This window comes from Mustela erminea, chromosome 5 (assembly GCF_009829155.1).
Source record: "Mustela erminea isolate mMusErm1 chromosome 5, mMusErm1.Pri, whole genome shotgun sequence".
Lineage (NCBI taxonomy): Eukaryota > Metazoa > Chordata > Mammalia > Carnivora > Mustelidae > Mustela > Mustela erminea.
The window spans coordinates 74403511-74424714 of NC_045618.1; the positions used below are offsets into that span (position 1 = coordinate 74403511).

The window sequence follows — 21204 nt, forward strand, 5'->3', positions numbered from 1 at the left end:
TCCTGGGATGTGTTTATTCTTTTAAAAAAAAAAAAAAAAAAAAAAAGGTGTCTGAAGTTCAACTTCAACTTTAGGCATCCTGTTCTTTATTTGCAAAACCTGACAATTTACTTGTCAGGCCCCCGCCCCTTTGTAAGAAACATTCAACCAGTAGTATAGTTTCCACAAGCAACTTAAACATCACATTACAAGAAACTCCGGAAGGAGGCTATCAGAGGAGCTCTACGGGGAAGCCCAAACAGTTTTGTGAGCGTGCAGGGGTAGTGGGGTCACTTTTTAACTATGACAGACTGGAGGGCTGAAGAAGGTCCTATGGGAGACCCAGCCCTCTCAGAACTGCCCGTCTCCCTCACTGTCCCCCCAAACCTGTGAGCAGGATTACCGTCCTATTCCGTGAGCCCCCAGAGCCCCCTCGGTGGGCAGGCGGAACCGGGCTGGACTACCAGCCGGGTTCAGAGCCCGCCTCCGCCCCCCGGCCCTGGCCACGCCCCACTTTGTTATCCGACCCTTTTCTGGGTCAGCTGGTGCTGGCGTCAGGCGGAGGGATGGGCTGGCTCAGCTCGACCCGGCAGGGCTTGTTTACTATGGCTGATGATCTGGAGCAACAGTGAGTTAATCCTGTGTCTTTCTCTTCCTCTCTCTCTCTCTGGGCCATGATCCCGGGACTGTCGGTGACTGAGGAACAGTTGTAGACACCTTCCCGCCTTTCCTTTTTCAGGTCGGCTTCATGGGAGGGCCGGGGGTTGCGTTTGCTTGCTTTGCTTTTGCCCAGAAGAGGAGGCAGCAGAGCTCCGGGAGCGATGGTAGATAAGCTTGCCTACAGCTGAGTGACTCTGACTTGCCATGGTAGTCTTCGCGATCGCTCCTCGCTCCTCTGGTCGCGGTACAGAGGGGTTACACTTAGTGGTGATGGCCCGGATCCCCCCAAGCAGCTTGTGGGATGCGGGCGCGGGGGTAGCAGTTAGCAGTCAAGTCTGCTCGTCGAGATTCCCCAGGACTGTTGGGGGGAGGGGGGGAAGGGCCTCTCCTAGTCGGGCAGGGAGAGGGCATGGGAAGAAGAAAAGGCTCCCGCGCTGGGATTGTCTGGAGTAATGGGCACGCAAGTTTCTTCGGCTCTCCACCGCTGAGACACTTAGCCAACCGCTTGCGATCCTAGTTGATAACGTTTTTAATCATCACAAGATCCTTAACGCCGTGGTTTCAGAATTACAGTTTTTGGGATTTGTTTTCACTGGCTCAAGGGCATCAGGTTTGGGATGCCACCTGTAGGTGGTGTGACTAGCAGTGCGCAGTCTGATAGAAGCAAGGAAAAGTTGCTTCCAGAAGAATGACTCAGCTCCCAGCCAAGCCTAGGTTTCACCAGAACAGGGCCTTTCCTGGATCCTGTGTTCCTGCTCCTCAGAGCTGCAGAACTGGCAGCTTGCAGCACTAATTAACTTTATGGCCGTAATAGCTTCCTGGGCTTGAAGGAACTGCTTAGGAAGAGTTTTGCTTTCTAAAGATGACCTTCCCAAAGGGAAATTTACAATGGCTACAATGACTTAGGGAAACACAGCTTAGAGCTGTTAGAGATGCAAGTAGCTCAGCTCCTTTTTACAGGTGAAGAAGTCAGTGCCCATGAAAGTTAGAGCAGATAGCCCAAGTCCCAGAGGTCCAGAACAGGCATCTGACCCAACACAGAACCCCTTCTGCCTCACCCACCACCGGGATAAAAGCCCTCTAGAGGGAAGAGATCACTCTGGCCAGGCTAAGTTCATGGCTGAGTGGCTTCTCTGCCTCTTGCCTCAATTTCCCACCCTAGCCCTTACCTCCCCAACAGTAGTGGGGAGGTAACAGTGCAGCAGGTACTATTTCCAGTGCTTTAGCTGTAACATTTTTGGTGAAGAGAGGAAACTAAAGCTCCTCCCTGAAGAATATCTGCTGAGCAGCCCATGATACTATTGGCATCGGACATCTTGCCTCAGCACTCCTTTGGGCAGGTACAAGGCAAGGTGGGGTCCACATGTCATGGTGTGACTTGTCACAGCCTCTGATATAGGGGAGAAAGTTCATCTTTTAAGACGCAAAATTCTGCAGTTTTGGTGCCCATGCTTCAAGTCTACGATAAGGAATTCCAGAGTACTACATGGGTTGAGTATCTTCATGGAATTGGATTGATTGCGACTGACAGCTCTTGTCTGGCAGAAGTCACAGAGACACCACTCTTAGCCGCAATCTCGGGATTTCTTATAGTCATTGACGAGTTGAATGGATGTAGGCAACTTACGACTTAGCTGGGGGAAAAGAACATTTGATGGGAGCTTATCTTATGTTAGGCATCATTCTGTGTGTTTCAGGGGCATAAGCTCATTTAATCTTTATACAGACCCTATGAAGTAGATACTGTTAACTACCTTTCTCTTAACGACAAGAACAGAGAGGCTCGGTAATGTGCCCAGAACCACATTGCTGGTAAGTGGCAGTGTCAGGATTAGAACTCTGGTCTTCTGATTTATTTCACACTTCCTTTCAGAAAACAGAGTGTGAAAGTGTGGTTATATACCATGGGTTTGAAAAGCTGGCCTGGGGGCCCTGGCTGGCTCAGTAGAGCATGTGATTTTTTTTCTTTTTTTTCTTTTTTTTTAGATTTTATTTATTTGAGAGAAAAAGCATGAGCAGGAGGGAGGGGCAGAGGGAAAGAGAGAAGCAGACTCCCTGATGAGCAGGGAGCCCAACTGGGATTCAGTCCCAGGACCCTAAGATCATGACCTGAGCTCATGGCAGACATTTAGCCAACTAAGCTACTCAGGTACCCAGGCAGGTGACTTTTGATCACAGGGTTGTGAGTTTGAGCCCCACGCTGAGTGTAGATATTAACTAAAAATAAGTCAATCAATAAATAAACTTTTAAAATAATTCTCCTTCGAAAATGAAAAAAAGAAAAAGCTGAGGCTAGAACTTCCAGAGGAACAGTACAGAGAAACCTGGATTTGAGATGTGGGCTCTAGCTCTGCTTCTTTTTCTAACTAGCCACTTAGCCCGCTTAGGCCTCAGTTTCCTCATCTGTGAAATAAAGAGGCTGGACCAGATGACTCCTAAGGAGCCATCCTAATCTAAAGTCCTGTGCTTCGAATGATGTATTGGGATGTCCAGTGTGTGGCAAGAGGGATCGGTAATGGTTCCTCTCATTCCCTCACAGAACACCCAGCCTAACTATGTTCACAGACCCTTCCCATAGCTGGTGGTATCCATTCTGTAATCCCCTTTATTCAGGCAGAGTTCAAGAAAAGAGAAATATCACATATGATGGACAAAGAATAATAAACTCACTTAGCACCGAATTTGTCCCAGGCACCTTCTGACCTGCCTTACATATCTAGATGCTCGAAGACCGGTTACGATTATTTATCACACCAAAGCCATTCTGCTTGTGAATGACGATAGTGTGATGCAGAACCAGAGGGTTCCCCCACCAAAAAAAAAACCCTGGTGCTTTCAATCTCTGCCCTGCAACCTTAAATTTTCTTGGGAATAAAAAAGACAACAGAATGGATTATCATCATTTTACTGTGTGCCATTGGAGGTAAGGACGTATGTGAACTTTGTACACATTTTGTAATCTGGAAAACAAGGCCAGAGGCAACCTGGCAAGGCAGTCCCAACAGAATTTGAACCCAGGTCTCCTGCCTCTGGCTCCCTTCCTGTCCCATCTTGTTGTTTTCAGGCTGGACTGATTGACTGCCTGAGAGCCCAGCTGGGTACTGACCCCACTCTACTTCCAGGGGCTTGGAAGAGGGCACACACAAACCCCAAGGCCCTGCCAGGAGGGCAGGTGGCATGGGAATTTGTCCTACCCTAAAGGAACATACAGTCCTGGGCATGGCAAAAGATAAAGATAACTGAAACATTAGTTAATAGTTGGCTTTTTTTCACCCCTTGTGATCTTGAACATTATGATAACCAGTAACAAAGGGGAGTTATAAAGCCCAAATGAGATAATACATGTGAAAGAGCATTGCAAACTGTAAAGTGGGATTCACATGGTGCCCTGAGTATCTGTTGAAACAAAGGGCATGTTGTTAATTGCCATTTGCTGGGGAAAAGTAACAGTCTATCAGGCAGCAGGGAATTGCTGACTGCCATAGAGCTGGTCTCCTAAGCCTGGGGAACACCCTGATAAGTCCTGTAACTGTCAGCAAGGCTGGGAGCATCAATGTTGCCAGTGGGTATCACTGTGTTTCTTTGTCCCAGGCCTCAGGGCTGGCTGAGCAGCTGGCTGCCTGCTTGGCGCCCCACTTCCATGTCTCAGCTGAAGAATGTGGAAGCCAGGATCCTCCAGTGTAAGTAGAAGAGATGGCTGATCCCACCTCCATCAGGAGTCCCAAAGAGGATATAGATATCTCCCCAGAGGTTCCTACACTGAGCCCACTGCTTCCTGACTATCAGCACTTGGGGTGGAAGGAAAGGATGTCAGTGATCTGAGAGAAGATATTTGCATGGGGGACACCATATTGTACGATACTATTTCTCAACAGCTCCCGCCCTATCCATCATGCTAATTCCTGACACATCTCACAATTTCACTTCAAACCCAATACCGACTATCTCCACAAAACACACACACACACACACACACACCACTACGCATTCTCCTTCTCTCCTTCTCCCCTGTTCCTCCCTTCTTCCTATTCTCCATCTTTCTTCTTCCAAACACACAAGCACTTCTCAGATTTACCACCTTCCTACCTAAGGCCCAGCAGCAGTCCTGTATTCTCGAATATGACCTTGCTTGTGTACCATCCAGTTAGGCCCACCACGTAACCTGGCTGCTACTGTGACTTGGGATTCCCACGGGCTAACTCTCCTGGGCAGTATTACGTTGGGGCAGGGCATCCCATGATTGGCAGCAGCCACAGGCTCAAACAAGACCCTGGGGCCAGGTCTGCCCACATCTCCCTTATGATCCTCCCTGCCCCGGACCCACTGCCCCAGCCATGGATACCCTCTCTTCCTATGGGCCTGCGTGAGCACAGCTGCAGAACAGCCACAGCTTTCAAGCCTCCTCCCGGGGTCCAGGCAGCTGCTCAGTCACGTGACTGTTATCATGCCCGCAGAGCAGCCACTGCCCACTGACTGTCTCTAAGAGGAATAAGCCTATGGCTCAGTCCATACCCATCTCCCCCTCTACCTGCCTCAGCTCCAGTCAGAAGCTATCCCCGCAGACACCCCCAGGGAGGATGCTTCTGTCCCTCTGTTGAGCCCCAAGCACATACAGGTACAAGAGTAATGGATACAGGAGCTCTATGAGGTCAGTGGGGTCACTCCCATACTGGGCCCGAAAGGCCAGACACACGATCTGGAGGAGTAAGATGGCTCCTCTAATTTCCTAGAGACTAGATAGCCTACGAATCGCACTTGGAGTTGATCTCTTGGGACATGTGGTCAGAGGGTTATGAAAGGAAGGAGGTGAGGACGGTTGGGATGGGTTTGGCAATGGAGACAGGAAGCTGAAGGACACATGACAGTGCTGTCAGAAAACAGTCTTCTTGCTCTGCCCTGCGTTCCCCTCTCCCCAGGCCTCCAGAACAAGTTCCTGGCCCGATATGTGTCCCTCCCGAACCAGAACAAGATCTGGACAGTCACCGTGAGCCCGGAGCTGAGGGATCGCACCCCCCTGGTGATGGTGCACGGCTTCGGGGGTGGTGTGGGCCTCTGGATCCTCAATATGGATTCACTGAGTGCCCGCCGCACTCTGCACACCTTTGATCTGCTTGGCTTTGGGCGAAGCTCGAGGCCAACGTTCCCTAGGGACCCCGAAGGGGCCGAAGATGAGTTTGTGACATCCATAGAGACGTGGCGGGAGACCATGGGGATCCCCAGCATGATCCTCCTGGGGCATAGTTTGGGAGGATTCCTGGCCACCTCTTACTCTATCAAGTACCCTGAAAGGTAAGGAGTCACCCCTCTTGCTCATGACCTAATTCCTTATCTCACCGGCAACCTTCTTCCTGGGCAAGTTAAGGGCTATGGTTCTTCCAAGCCCATACAACTTGCCTTTTACTTTTTCTTCCTTTAGAGTTAAACACCTCATCCTGGTGGACCCATGGGGCTTTCCTCTTCGACCAACTGACCCCAGTGAGATCCGTGCACCCCCAACCTGGTTCAAGGCTGTAGTGTCTGTCCTAGGGCGTTCCAATCCCCTGGCTGTTCTTCGAGTAGCTGGGCCTTGGGGTGAGTAGCCTGCAGATAAAGAAATTTTCTCCTTACACCAAGGCCATTCCATTCTAGAAGCCCCACTCCCCATTTTAGACAGCCCCACTGTCTAGACTCCCACCATGCCCTCTTGTCCATGAGAACTAGGAATAGGCCTAGCATTGTTACTTATAGTTCTAAATCTGGACCAGATCTCTTTGTCTACAGTTTCAGAAGGTTCTTTTTTCCTTCATCCACATGCAAAAAGCTTTCCTATGTAGGGGACAGATGGAGTAGAACTAGGCAGAACTGTGCCTTGGCTAGACCACCAGAGAGAGAGAACAGGGCCATGAAGGGACTCGTCCTCTGCTGAGGTCGTAGGGTACATGTATGAGTTTATGGCAACCTGTTGGTGACTCACCGTGGTACCCGCCCCGCCATCAGATCCCGTCTCTGCAGCTCACCCAGCACCTGCAGGAGCCAGAGCCCCTAGCATAACCCACAGTGCTAGGCAAGCCCCTCTAAACCGTGCCTACTCCAGTTCTGTGGGTGAGGAAAGGGAAGGAAAGCGGGGAGCCAGCCAGAGTAAGTAAAATTAGGAGATCTTGGCCTTCTGACCTCATACTGCCAGCACTCCTCCTTTCCGGGGGTCGGGGGAGGGGTACTTTTTAATGTGATGAAGTAGAAAGCAGATTCCCTTTATAGTAAAGATAGGTGACCTCCTATCCTGTAATGATGGCTTTTGTATACCTAGTGAGGTATATGTAATGTAGCCAGTTACTGCAAGTTAATTACCAATGGCTGCATAAGAGTATCTCTCAAGGCCCTCCTAGAGAAACAGAGTAACTCAGGAAAAAGAGGAAAAAATGGATTTGAGGAGAAGGTAGGAGTTTGGGAAGAAAGGAAAGTTTTTGAGACACATAGGTGCCAAAGAAGAATGATCAGAGAGCTGACCTTCCTAGCACTCACACTCCAGCCAACCCTCTGTAGTCCTTTTCCAGGGAGCAGCCCTGCTCTAAGCGTTCTCCCCTTCTCTGGACTTGCATCAGGCCCGATTCGTGCACGGGCCTCAGAGCCAGGATGGTTGAGCAGCTGGCTGGCAGCCACGGAGGAAGGCCAGGGCCCAGGGGACCCCAGCTATGCCTCCCTCTCACACCTCAGTCCTCACTCATGGAGAGAAGACCAGGAGAGAGATCAGAAGTTGACCATTAGGCCCGATTTCTAGTCCATTGTGGGTGCCCTCCTGCTTGTATGTGTGCTAGAAAGGAAGGTGAAAGGAACAGATTGCTCTAAAACCACGGCCCAAGTCTGAGATGCTGGACTTAAGTTCACGTCTCCACTCGCATTCTATTACATACAGGCCTGCACTTGAGAGGACTCTGGGCAGGTAGTCGAGCTTCATCTGTCACCTTCAGAAGAGTAAAAGGCCCTAAGGGTCTCGGAGTGCCTGGCTGACCAGTCGCTAGAGCATGCAACTTTTTTTTTTTTAAGATATTATTTATTCATTTGAGGGAGAGGGGGAGCACAAGCAGGGGGAGCAGCAGGCAGAGGGAGAACCAGACTCCCCGCTGAGCAGGGAGCCTGATGTGGGGCTCCATCCCAGAACCCTGGGATCATGACGTGAGCTGAAGGCAGATGCTTAACCGACTGAACCACCTAGGCGCCCTGAGCATGCAACTCTTGATCTTGGGACTGTGAGTTCAAAACCCACATCAGAGATATAGAGATTACCTTTAAAAAAAAAAAAAAATGCCTAAGGGTCCTAAGGGTCTTGGAGAAGCAACATAGTTCAGACTGTTAAAAAACAAACAAACAAAAAAGGCATCTCGGCTATGAGCTCTTTTCTTTTTTCTTTTTTTTTTTTTTTTTAAGATTTTATTTATTTGAGAAAGAGTGTATGTGCAGTTGGGGGAAGAGGAGAGTGGGACACAAGCACTCCCACTGAGCACAGAGCCCAACGTGGGCTAGTCCCACAACCCCAAGATCGGGACCCAAGCCAAAATCTAGAGTCAAAAATTAGACATCCAGCTGACCGAGCCACCCAGGCACTGCTCAGCCGGGGCCTCTTACAGGGCTTGAGATCCTCAGAGGAAAAGAACTTGGGACTTGATGGAGCTGAGACTAAGCTGGTTCCATTGGGCTGTCTGTGGTCTTTGGTAACCAGCTGACTCCCTTGCAGTCCTCTGGGGCTCCAGACAGCTCACACAGTCTGTCTGCCACTATAAAGTTAAATGTACAGAGCGCACATACCCATGGAGAAATAACATTTGGTGTAAGTTGTTCGAACATGCACATGCAGGGGGGCGGTCTTCCCACACCACCACCACCCCTGTCCCTCAGACTGGCTACTACCATGTTTTTCTCTCCCCTTCCAGGGCCTGGCCTGGTTCAGCGATTCCGGCCGGACTTCAAGCGCAAGTTTGCAGACTTCTTTGAGGATGATACTATATCTGAGTATATCTACCACTGCAATGCTCAGAATCCCAGGTGAGGGGCCTCCCAGGGCCAGCTCGGAGTGGACGGTTGTGGAGATGAAACTCCCAACTGCTGGCCACACTCCAGAACTGTCCCAGGATCATTCTCTGCTGCATTTCTTCTTGCATTCAATTAGGGAAACACGGGCGCTAGCAGGCTCCATTATTTCCAGAGACCTCCCAAGGGAGAGGCACAAAGGGATGGAGAAGATAATAGATTGCTTAATCATGCTGCCCATCTCTAGAGGAAGACTCTTAACTCTTCCCTGGAGATAGGCAGTTAGCCTGGCAGGGAAGAGTCTGGAAAACATTTTAAAAGTTTGTTTGTTTTAATTGAAAAAGTGAAATGAATATGGTATTTTTTTAAAAGTCAGGGGGAAAAAAGTCTTCTCCATTGCAGTCTGAAGTTCCACTAATTCTGTTGCTATTTCCAGTCTGAGATACTATGTGACACTGCTTCAGAGAACCTCTTTGTGTATCTTCCTTCACACACATACGTGACTATATCTAAAATACCTTCCTACAAATAGAACCACAGATGGAAAGAATGTGCATTTTAAAATTTCATTATGTGCACCTTGAAATACTCACTATTGGGATAGGAATTCCTTCCATACCCTTTTGAATATTGGGGGGGGTCCCCAAATCTGGAGAAGTTTCAGTCTTTGACTGTTCACAGAGCGGGCCCCACAAGCCCGCTGATCTGCAGTCTTGGCAGCTGAGAGGCGGAGAGGTTGTCTTCTACCCCAGGCAGTGCCCTGTGAGCGGCTGACACAGGAGGCTGTGTTGGTGGCACTCCTCTGGAAGCCTCACCCAGCCTGCTGGGAGGCGTGCGGTTCGGAAGTTAAGGTCACTGGAGCAGCAGCCCTACCCCGCCTCATTCCAGGCCTGGCCAGGTCACCCATGGTGAGCCCAAAGCTGTGAAGACAGTGGGGGTTGCATTGCAGCAGGTGCTGTCTGAGCACTAGCTTCAAACCCAGCGGGCTTTGGGGCAGCGTGGGAACTGTGTCCCCAGCATCCCGCAGGAGCTCAGCTAATTGAAGTGTCCCGCTTCAGCAGCGGCATTGAGACTCCGCTCAGCAGTCGAATCAGGTAGCCCCTGCTTCCTGCTCTCGACCCCTGTCTCAGCCCCCACCGGGCTCAGTGCCAGTCTTCCTACCCACTCAAGGCCCAACCCCAGCTCCCTGCTCAGAACTTCTCCAGTCCCAGACCTAGTTGTGTGGAATGAATGGCCTCCTGATGTCAGCCTCAGAATGTATAATCGTGCAACTCCTTCGGGTCCTGGGGGAAGCAGAGATGACATCAGTGGTCATCAGGCCTCTCCCCACAATGCCATCACTCAATTTTATAGCCGCCCGCATGTTTCTGAGTTGTAACCCTGGCATGCTCATGGTAACTCTTACCCATTCCTTGGAAAGCATGAAATCCAGCCAGGGAAAAATATTTGGGGTTATCTACTTGGCTTCACCTCATCTTAGGGGCCTTGTGCATATTTTCATTTTCCTCAGTGAATAAATAAAGAGGATATAATTCTCTAATTTGTAGATAAAAAAATTAAAGTGTATTCTGGTTACCTGGCTTGCTAAGAAAACAGGTAGGATTTGAATTCACATCTCCCTGACTCCCAAAGTCCGTAATTCTCCACCATGCTGCTATGTCTTATAGAGGAACTCTGTTTTTTATGGTCTGTGCAAAACTTAAGCTCACCTTTATCCCAGGGTACGATACAGGAGGCTGGGAGACAATATCCGAACAGGCTGGGCCTGGAAGGCAGCTGTCTCTCGAACCTCCCATCCCTCCTGCCTCCCACAAAAACTGCAGAGCAGCCCAGAAGGTCAGCTTTCGTCTCAGCCTTGCAGACCCCTCCTGCTGCTTCTCAGTCAGCGATGCCTAAGGAAGTGGCCAGGGAGCAACGTAGATTAGATGAGCCCTGCTTCCCCCATTGTGTCCTCTGGAGACCAGTGTTCCATTCCAGAGTCTCATCAGGAAGCCTTTGGCACTGCTCGTGTTTGCTCCTCACAGGGCCCCCCACATGAACCCCTCTCCTCTCTCTTCCACCCCCAGCAAGCTAAGCCCCCTTTGCCCGGTCACCAGCCTTTCATAATTCTTGAGAAATACGAAGTTAAATAACCATATCATTAGCTATTTATTTATTAAAAGATATATTTATTTGAGACAGAAATAGCATGAGTGGGAAGGGCAGAAGGCGAGGGAAAGAATCTCAGGCAGACTGTGCCCTGGAGCAGGGAGCCCAATGCAGGGCTCAACCCCAGGATCCTGAGCTGAAACCAAGAGTCAGACACCCAACTGACAGAGCTCCCTGGGTGCCCCTTTATTTGTTTATTTTTTTATTTTTTATTTTTTTAAAGAAAGCATTTTTTTTTTAAGATTTTATTTATTTATTTGACAGAGAGAGATCACAAGTAGGCAGAGAGCAGGCAGAGAGAGAGGAAGGGAAGCAGGCTCCCCGCTGAGCAGAGAGCCCGACGCGGGACTCGATCCCAGCACCCTGAGATCATGACCTGAGCCGAAGGCAGCGGCTTAACCCCCCGAGCCACCCAGGCGCCCTATTTGTTTATTTTTAATAATTAGCTACGTAACGCCTACCTCCCTAAAGCATGAGAGAGTTGTGAGCACCGGCAGGGCCAGCACCACCTCTGTCTGACTTGGATGTCCTCACTCTCCACCCAGGGCACGACAGGGGAATATCTGTTGAGTAAATGTTAACCCATTGCATCTTTGGACAGCTGTCAGCATCAGTTTCCCCGAGTGCGTCCCTAGCTGTCTCCTGCGCTGGGAGGTCTCGGCAGCTTGGGACCCGTCTCCTCGTCCCAGTATTTCCTGAGCCAGGTGCAGGGTCCCGGGAGGAGTACACACATGCCGGGGGTCCTGTACCCCCATCCCCAGCCTCCAAAGAGCCTGCACGCAGACACCGGACGCGGCAGGGTTTACTCTGGGCGTGGTCTCACTGTGTTTTGCTCCTTCAGTGGGGAGACAGCATTCAAAGCCATGATGGAGTCCTTCGGCTGGGCGCGGCGCCCCATGTTGGAGCGGATTCACTTGATTCGCAAAGATGTGCCCATCACCATGATCTACGGGGCCAACACCTGGATAGATACCAGCACAGGGAAGAAAGTAAAGATGCAGCGGCCAGATTCCTACGTCCGAGACATGGTATGTTTGTTGGCCAGCCAAGGAGCTGGATTAAGGTAGAAGTGTGAGGTGAGTGCCGGCACACAGCAAGGAACTCTGGGCATAGAAGAGCCTCGGGGTGGGGCCGGGGGAGCCAAGAGTCAGGGGGCAAGAGAGCGGGTGGGTTCAGATTGTGCAGTGGATTTGGAAGGGTTGACTCTGTGATACTGTGATTAGGGGGCTCTCCCTTCTGTGGCATCCAGTTCAGCTGAATGACAGGTTCTTGTTCAGTGCTACCACACTGGACCCCCTGGGCCATCCCAAAACCAGTGCCATAAACAGTAGAGCAGGTGGTAGAGGCTGCCTTCATGAAGCCTTCCCTTTTTCTTGTCCCTCTCGCCCCTCATTTGCTAAGCAGTGTGCTTAATGAGGCTGGGGGCCACCTACAGGCCCTGGTGTACCAGACCCGTGGATGAAACGGGATGGCAGTGGGGCTGCATTGAAGGAGGTACAGTGAACAGTCAGAGGAGAACCAAAATGGGATGCTGGGATTTGTTGACCCCCACAGGAAAGTGCTGAAATTCTAGGAGAAAGATGGAATGTTCTTTCTTTTTTTTTTTTTTTAAAGATTTTATTTATTCATTTGACACAGAGAGATCACAAGTAGGCAGAGAGGCAGGCAGAGAGAGAGAGAGGAGGAAGCAGGCTCCCCGCGGAGCAGAGAACCCGATGCGGGACTCGATCCCAGGACCCTGAGATCATGACCTGAGCCGAAGGCAGCGGCTTAACCCACTGAGCCACCCAGGCGCCCTGGAATGTTATTTCTGATAAGTGCTCCCAGGCGATGGGCAAGGAGGTCTACAGGAGAAAGAAATGGTGTGCCAGCTGCCTAGTGCTTGGAATAAAGGGTCTTCCCACCTGTGTTGGGCTCCTTCTCTCCCCACAGGAGATTGAGGGTGCTTCGCACCACGTCTATGCGGACCAGCCACACATCTTCAATTCCGTGGTGGAAGAGATCTGTGACTCAGTTGACTGAGCTGCTGCCCCTGGAGGAAGAGGAGAAAGCCAGAGAGCCGCTCTCGCCTCCCTGTCCGCTTACTCGCCCCTGTGTCCTTTCCTCACCAACTAACATGTGCCAGCCAGGCAGTCTTGGGCTGTCCCCAGGGCAGGACCACAGTGAAGAAGAGCACTCCCGAACCCACACGAAGGGTTGGAGGCTGAAGCCGCACGAGGCCTTGAGCACCCCACCCCGGGGAAGAACATAAAGGGTTGCATAGCGCCACCCATTCTCTCCATGCCAAGTGTTACCCAGATGGTGGTTGTGACGGGATCGCACTGAGCCACGTTCCCTCCCCGTGCCAAAGGTGGGGGGTGGGAGGCGGCCTCTTCCCCCGGGTGAGGGAGAGGCTCCCGGCAGCCTTTCCCAGCTCTGGAATGCTTGTGGGGGTAGGTTCCAAGCAAAAGCATCCTCCTCCATCACCCCCAGCCTCCATTCCATGCCAGTTTTGTCCAGAGTCTGGTTGGGAGCTAACTACCAACTAACTACTAACTTCTTAACTACCAAGAGCAGGTCTCAGAGCGCCCTTGACCTGTGAGGTCCCTCCCTCCCACGACCTAAGAAGTCCTGTCCAAAGCGCTCATTAACGGATGAGGAATAGGCCAGGGCAGGACATGGCTGGCCCATGGTGATACAGCTCTGCTCCGGGAGAGCTAAGGCTCGAACCCAGGTCTGCTGACACCCAGTACCCACTGCAGACTCCATTTTGCTAAAGTTAAGGCAGACACCATTGCCATGAGGCTGGTCCTAGTCACTGGCCGAGGGTAAGCCCATCCCTGTCCCACTTTCTAGCCCCATTGTGCAGGCGTGCTATTGTCCGGCCGTGTGTCTCGGCCCTGGCTGCCTAAGCGGGGGACACTCAAGTGCTTCCTTCCCTGCCCCCTCATCCTCCCAACTGGGAGGCCTCTTGGCCTCCCTCTGTGCCTTGGGCCCTAAAGCCCCACCTGTAGGATAGAGCAAAGATGGCCCCTGGTGGAGAGATAAGGGAAAGGCCCTTCAACCCCAGGGCTGTGTCTGGATTCCTTGTTCCCACTAGTATCCACGGAGTTTTTCTACCCTGCCCATGGTCTGATGGAGAGCCTCAAGCCAGCAGTTCCCTGTCCTCATCAGCCACAGGATGGTTCTCACTGCCTGGCCCTCTATCCCTGCCATCTGTCCCATGGCCTTCAGCTCCTCCTGCCCCCGACCTACCTGTCACTATCTCCCAGGGGCTGGTTCCAGGTGCTGCTCTGAGGTTCTGGGCCGTGGGCTGGGCCTGGCCCCAGAACCAGGGCAGCTTCTGTCTGCCCCTTGAGTTTTGTAAAGCCGACCCTTTCACCAGAATAGTATTAACTCCTGGTGCTTTGTACTACTGGTCCAGCTGCCTTGGGCTCCTTTTCTATATTAATAAAGAAATGAGTAAAAACTGGAGGCAGTGATGTTTGAAGCTCTGACAAGAGTGATGGGTGGTTCCTGAGTCGGAGAAGGGGGCCAGAGAGCTACCTGCTTCCATGCCACCCCCTCCTGTTTTTTTTTTCCCCAAGATTTTATTTATTTATTTGGCAGATAGAGATCACAAGTAGGCAGAGAGGAAGATGGGGTTGGGGTGGGAGGAAGCAGGCTCCCCACTGAGCAGAGAGCCTGATGCAGGGCTTGATCCCAGGACCCTGAGATCATGACCCAAGCCAAAGGCAGAGGCTTAACAACTGAGCCACCCAAGCACCCCTGGAAGTTCCATTTTCTGCTTACTCCAGAACCACTTCTCTTTGGGAACCTGCATAACATGCTGACCCGATTTTCTTGAACCCAACACAACGCAGACACATTCCTCAGGACCACAAGCAAGAAGAGTCTGAGAAAGGGCCCCCGCAGTACCCTGTTTACATTCCCAGGCCCCCACACACGTATGCACGTACACACACACACACACACACACACACCCCACGCACACACATTCCATCTGACTGGGTCATTCCTAATGTTCTCAGGGCTGGGACTAAGAAATCACTATGACTATCCCACTTGTCTACACCTTTCCTGGTGGGTTCTAAGGATTTGGGGTACCGTTCACTCTATAACTTGGGTTGCTGAAAGGCCTAGCAGTCTGCAAGGAGAGATTCCACAAACAGACATAGAGGACTGAGAAACCCAAGATTGGGGAGGTCCTGCCCTATTCAGTGGCTAGCAGGGAATGTGCTAAATTTAACTTCCTTCTTGGGACAGACAACAAAATATGCATGCTAAAAATGCAGTCTGGTTTTGTTGCCAGAAACATGGTGAAAGCTTGGTGAATACATCTGTCTGCTTTGACTATCACACGGTCAACCCATGAGTGCAGGTGCATGCAGTTCAGGACCAGAAAGAAAGTAACCCTACTGGCTGATAGCAAGCACAAGTTGCCATGAGCAGTGAGAAACGTCACTCCTTTCATCATGTGACCTTCCAATTCGTACTGGGTCCTCCTGGATAGGGTCTGGAAAGTCCTTTTTCTCCGATATCCATCCCTTCTTTGCCTTCCCCCCAAAGTCTTCATCTATCTTGCAGAAACAAGCCAGATGTGAGATTTTTGAGGGTCAGAACTGAAGACCATCCGGATGAAATAGCTCAAAACAAACCATCTTTTCTCTTGTGAATGTCGACTGTTCTTCATAGCATAAATTCAGCATTATTATGCTAGAAAAGTCTTTGTCTTTATCCTACTAAATATCACTCTTCAGGAGAGTTGAGGAGAAAAGACAATCCCATCCTGACATTTCCACAGGAATAATGTGTCCTTCGGTAGAGTACCCGGGAGAATTGAGTTTCATTGATGCCAACAGAGGCACACAGCCCTCCCTCCAACCCAGGAGGATGAGACCCCATTCTCTTAGTTGGTAACTCTGTAAGGGGATAGGAGGCCAGCCCTGGCCTTGTGAGTGATTAAGATCCTTCCCCAAGTTATTCTGAGGCCTGAGATAGAGCTTGTTGTAATTCGGCAACCTCGTATTTTAATTGAGCCATCTGAGAACAAATTATACAAGAAAAGAAACCTGGGACATGCTAGTTACTACAGAGGACTCTGAAGGACTTGTGGTTGTGGTGATATTTTCAACTACCCAATTCGAAGAGTGACTGGAAAAGAAAGAGCACGAGGCCGGACAACCTGACAACTAAGGCTAATGTCACAGACCAGGATTGGGGGGACTGCTTGTGGCCTGTGACAGAAGATTTATGGGCCTCTGATAAATGACAAGGGAACTAACACAAAGCCTGGGCATCATAGACCTCCTAAAATTTCGGAGGAAAGGGAAAAGCGTCCAAAGAGAACTGCAAAACCATATATTCTATCTGTGGTTTCCCACATGGGTCTGTGGACTGGAGCTGGATTTCAGGTCTACAATGAAATAACACCTTTTTTCAATATTACTAAATTTTGAAATTAATTAATTTTGAAATTAAGTCCTTTCTAGCCTTTTCACGATGAAATTATTGTTCTTCTATGAACAGATAATGATATTCTAAGATTGTGTGGGAGTGGGAGGAACTGTCACTTCTTGTTGCCAAACACATTAATTTGGGGGTTTTTCTCCCCAAAATTTTAATTAATTTTAGTAAAATCCTAAAGTCTGGGAAGTGCTATATTATAGAAGACCAGAATGGGGGGCGACTGAGGGGCTCAGTGGGTTAAAGCCTCAGCCTTCAGCTCAGGTCATGATCTCAGGGTCCTGGGATCCAGCCCCGCATCAGGCTCTCTGCTCAGTGGGGAGCCTGCTTCCCTTCCTCTCTCTGCCTACTTGTGATCTCTGCCTGTCAAATAAATAAATAAAATCTTAAAAAAAAAAAAAAGAAGAAGAAGAAGACCAGAATGGGAATTTGAATTTTATCACAAGAAAATAAATAGATTATAAGGAGCTTATGACTGGTGGTTGACCCAGGAAAGATAACAGGGCTCAAAGGAAGTAGATCTAATTACAGTTTTCAACAGTAGTGTATACGTCAAAAAGGAAATCACAAACCTTCCGAAAAGAAGCATTTGGCTGCGGATAAAAGAAGAAGCGAACAGGAAATAAAACCTGGTAGGAGTACAGAATAGATGTTAAAATAAACAGAGGACATGGGCAATGCTTTTTTAATTCAGATGGTAAATGTGATCTAAGGCAGGATACAGCTGTGCCAGAGGTCACAAGCATCAGGACATCAGCTCTTTTTGCTAGAAGCAGAGCACCTAGTACATTTTTGCCCTGCTAACAATTTCACTTGCTAGAATGTTGAAGGAAGATGGCCAGATGCAATTTTTACGGATTTTGAGAAGTCAGATCTTAAAATGTTCCAAGGAAAATTACCTAAGAGGCCCGAAAGGGACAGCAAGCTCTCAAATGTGAAGTTCTAGTAGTTTTCTCCCAAAGGATCCTGCTGAGGAAGGAAGGAGGGCTTCACCAATCAGTAAGCAGCTGCACACTCTGTCTTCTGATGTGATCAAACTGTGGGCAGAGATGAAGGTCACATCTCCTACATTAAAAAATGAACCAAACAAGCAAAGCAGGGACAGTTTGTATGAAAACATTCAACTAAAATGAAGGTTTTAGTGGGCTGGGCGCTCCGTTTGAAGCAGTAAAGAATGAAGCTGCCAAGAACCCTAACATAATGGGAGGTAAATGAGACCTGCATTCATGGGGGAGACTCAATTAGGAAACCTCATTACTCCCTGATCTGAGAGGAGATTCAATTCCGAGAACATTTTGCCTTTTTTATGTGAACAAAATTTCATTGTTAAAAAAAAAATACTTTTTAGAGAAAGCATCCAGTGCTTGCTTCAGCAGCACACATACCAAAATTGAAACAATACAGAGATTAGTATGGCCCCTGGACAAGCAAATTTGTGAAGCAATCCATATTTTTAAAAGAATTAATTACTTAAAATCCATCCATAATTTACTATGCAGAAATAACCACATTAAACATTTTGGAATATACACACACACACACACACACACACGCGCGCGCGCGTGCGCCCCTAAATGTTTTATCTTTGTGTATAGGATAAAAAATATGAATAAGTAGGGGCACCTGGGTGGCTCAGTGGTTAAGCTTCTGCCTTCAGCTCAGGTCATGATCCCAGGGTTCTGGGATCGAGCCCCACATCAGGCTCTCTGCTCAGTGGGGAACCTGCTTCCTCCCCTCTCTGTCTGCTTCTCTGCCTACTTGTGATCTCTGTCTGTCAAGTAAATAAATAAAATCTTTAAAAAGTATATGAATAAGCCATTCACAAAAGATATATAGATAGCCAATAAACATATGAAAAGATTTCAACATCTCTAGTAATACAGTAAATACAAAATAATAATGAGATACTATTTTTTACATGAATATTATCAGAAGAATTTTAAGACTGACAGCATCTGGCAGCTGAGTGGCTCAGTCAGTTAAGCTTCTGCTTTTGGCTCAGGTCATGATCTATGGGTCCTGGAATCAAGTTCTGCTGTGGGCTCCTTGCTGTGCAGGGTGTCTGATTCTCCCTCTGCCCCTCCCCCTGCTTGTGCTTGCTCTCTCTCACACTCACTCCCCTCTCAAATAAATAAATTAAATCTTTTTAAAATAATAAATAACTAAATAGATAAATAAGATAAAATGGCATACACCCAGTCCTAATAGTAGGAATTTATGCCAATAAATGTTAGCACCATTTAACAATCTGTGTCCACTGGCTATAAAAGTGACATATAAAATTATATTATATGGTTTTATAGGTACTGACATGGAAAGACATTTTAAAACATCAAGTAGTAAATAATTTATGTAACCCCATTCCATTTTTGTAGAATAAAAGCTACTTCTGTGTGGATAAATAGATGTATGTCCTATAAGCATAAAATATATTTAACAATTTTTGTTGTTACAGAGTGGATGGAATTGGCTGGTGAGATTCCCATGTTTTACTTACGCACTTCCATCCTGGCTAAAATTTGGCAATAAGTGTGTGTTTTTACAATTAAAGACAAAAAAAGCTCTCCAGTCAAAGGTGATCCTAATTTTGATTTACATTCATGATGTCTGTTTCAGGGGTGAGCTCCCTTAGGCAGGAAGCAGGTCTGCTTGCCTGGCTTTATACATGGTCTAGCACAAATATGTACCTGGAGTTGACAAAAAGCATTATGGAAGCAAAGAGCACTGTGGGACTGGGCTCCCAGGGCCAGTTGTATTAAGACAAATGCCAAAAACAAAAGTCTTAAGTCAATCAGAGAAAGACAATTATCATATGATCTCTCTGATATGAGGAATTTGAGAGGCAGGGCAGGGGGTAGTAGGGAGTAGGGAGGGAAAAAATGAAACAAGATGGGATCATGAGGGAGACAAACCATAAGAGACTTTTTTTTTTTAAGATTTTATTTTTATTTATTTGACAGAGATCACAAGTGGGCAGAGAGGCAGGCAGAGAGAGCGAGAGGAAGGGAAGCAGGCTCCCTGCTGAGCAGAGAGCCCGATTCGATTCGGGGCTCGACGCAGGGCTCAATCCCAGGACGCTGGGATCATGGGATTATGACCCAAACCGAAGACAGAGGCTCTAACCCACTGAGCCACCCAGGTGCCCCTATAAGAGACTTTTAATCTCACGAAACAAACTGAGGGTTGCTGGGGGAGGGGAGAGGGAGAGGGTGGTTGGGTTATGGACATTGGGGAGGGTATGTGCTATGGTGAGTGCTGTGAAGTGTGTCAGCCTGATGATTCACAGACCTGTACCCCTGGGGCAAATAATACATTATATATTAATTTAAAAAAAGAGAGGCTTAATTTTTGCTGCTGCAAATAAACAAAGAGACTTCCTCCCTCTCTCTTTTCTTAGACATTTACTTGAAAAAAATTTTAAGTTCTTTCTCAGTCTTTCTGAAATACATTCTATAAATCTTTTAGAAATCTGAATGAGCCTCTGGCCATTTTTGTAATCCACGGTGTCTTTCTTAAGGACCTGGAAACCATCTCCTTGAAGTGCCATCTTCAAGAAAGCGCACTTCTCTCCTTTGCTCCCAAACAACCTCCTGTTATTAAAGTCAACTAGCTAACAGATGCTCATCCTAATTACCGAGTGATTATGGGATGAACTGGGCAATAAATGGTGCTATCAAGCCCTCTTACCTGAGGACTAGTTTTTGATCTTGACAAAATGTGTACAATTCTTCTTACCTGTTGGGGCGGTAGAAAAGGGTGGGATTTCTTGCTGTCTCTGCAGTCTCTGTAGAGGGTTGCCTGGGATGCTCAGCATGGAACAGGGACGGTACAGGGCTGCAAGAGCTCCTGACTCCAAGGATCCCAAACAGACCAGGTTCAGCCACTTGCTGCTGAAAAAATCCAAGGTCAGAGAACCAGTGGTGGTGACACAAGAAAGGAATTCATTTCAGTGAGGCCAACACCGAGAAGACAGTGAACCAGCGCTAGTATCTCAAAGACGGTCTCCAAAGTGCCGAAAATCAGTTTATATAGGGAAGGTGTGAGGCTGAGTGTGGGGTGAATAGGTGCAGGTGGGCAGTGAAGGCCAGATTGATCCTTGTCTTGGAGTCAGTCACAAGTGGGATCTTGCTGGCTCAGGAAAGTCCTCATTGCTTGAGGGGGTAGTCTTCCCATGGGGTGACTTTGCCCTCAGGGTCTTCCATCTGAGCCAAGAGCCAAGCTGGAAAGAAGAACCCAACTAGAAAGTTTGAGGTCAAAATGGAGGCAGCCGAAGTCCTCCTCTTTCAATCACATACTTACTCATTAGTCAAGTTGTTTTCTTTCTCTTCTGCTTCTGGGGCGAGGTTATTGGGCTTGGCAGGGAACCTGAGCTGGAACCAAGAGTCAGACGTTCAACTGACTGAGCCACCCAGGCACCCCTTTTAATTATTATTTTTTTTAATCGGGCCCAACCCAATGGCTCAAGTCCAAGCTAAGATTTCCATTTTTAAAAAGAATTTACTAAACCAAACACAGCTTCACTTTAATAACATATTTTGGGCATATCTAGTGGGAGAAAAACTAATGGAGGTTCCTGGAGAAAAATGGCTGGGAACCCAAAAAATTAACACCCAGTCTTCTGCCTTAGTGGCATTTGCTGTTTCTTGGGGAAGACAGACCAGCACACCAAACCCACAAAAGATGAAGAGGCCTAAAAGGAAGATTGGTTTTCTACTGAGAATGGAAGTGCTTGGCTAAAGGTTCCCAGTAAGGATTTAGAAATATGTTGCTGATTAAGGATAATTGGAAGAAAGGCAGGCAAGGACAAGGGGTCCCTGGCCTTTGGAGAAAACCACCCTTCAAAGGATTTTGCACCACCCTGGAGAGACCTCGACCCTTTCCCACCTGATAGATGGGTGACCAAAAATCTAATTGGGTGACAGGCACAGGGAGGGTTCATCAGATTAAAACAGCCCACCAACAAGCCCA

At 48.6% G+C, this 21204-nt stretch overlaps 1 protein-coding gene and 1 pseudogene across 4 annotated transcripts; both read left to right on the plus strand.

The window, feature by feature from the left end:
• Positions 1-500: 500 nt before the first annotated feature.
• On the plus strand, positions 501-14240 carry ABHD4 (abhydrolase domain containing 4, N-acyl phospholipase B). 4 transcript variants are annotated; one of them, XM_032343785.1, is made up of 7 exons: positions 501-607; positions 4231-4319; positions 5556-5928; positions 6056-6210; positions 8547-8658; positions 11633-11819; positions 12724-14240. In XM_032343785.1, exons 1-7 carry the CDS (start codon positions 546-548, stop codon positions 12811-12813), a joined length of 1068 nt encoding a protein of 355 aa, XP_032199676.1. In that variant the 5' UTR covers positions 501-545; the 3' UTR covers positions 12814-14240. The 4 variants fall into 4 exon arrangements, with proteins under 4 accessions (XP_032199676.1, XP_032199678.1, XP_032199679.1 ...); XM_032343787.1 differs by lacking the exon at positions 501-607 and adding an exon at positions 616-718; XM_032343788.1 differs by lacking the exon at positions 501-607 and adding an exon at positions 1802-1991.
• Positions 14241-17596: 3356 nt separating this feature from the next.
• Positions 17597-17691, plus strand: LOC116592158 (annotated as a pseudogene).
• Positions 17692-21204: the final 3513 nt, after the last annotated feature.

Excerpts from the sequence above, each read along its gene's own strand:
- ABHD4 (XM_032343785.1), top strand. The coding sequence starts at position 546 with ATGGGCTGGCTCAGCTCGACCCGGCAGGGCTTGTTTACTATGGCTGAT. Across the intron at positions 4,320-5,555 it reads GGAAGCCAGGATCCTCCAGT|GCCTCCAGAACAAGTTCCTG; the intron begins GTAAGTAGAAGA and ends CCCTCTCCCCAG. Across the intron at positions 5,929-6,055 it reads TCTATCAAGTACCCTGAAAG|AGTTAAACACCTCATCCTGG; the intron begins GTAAGGAGTCAC and ends TTCTTCCTTTAG.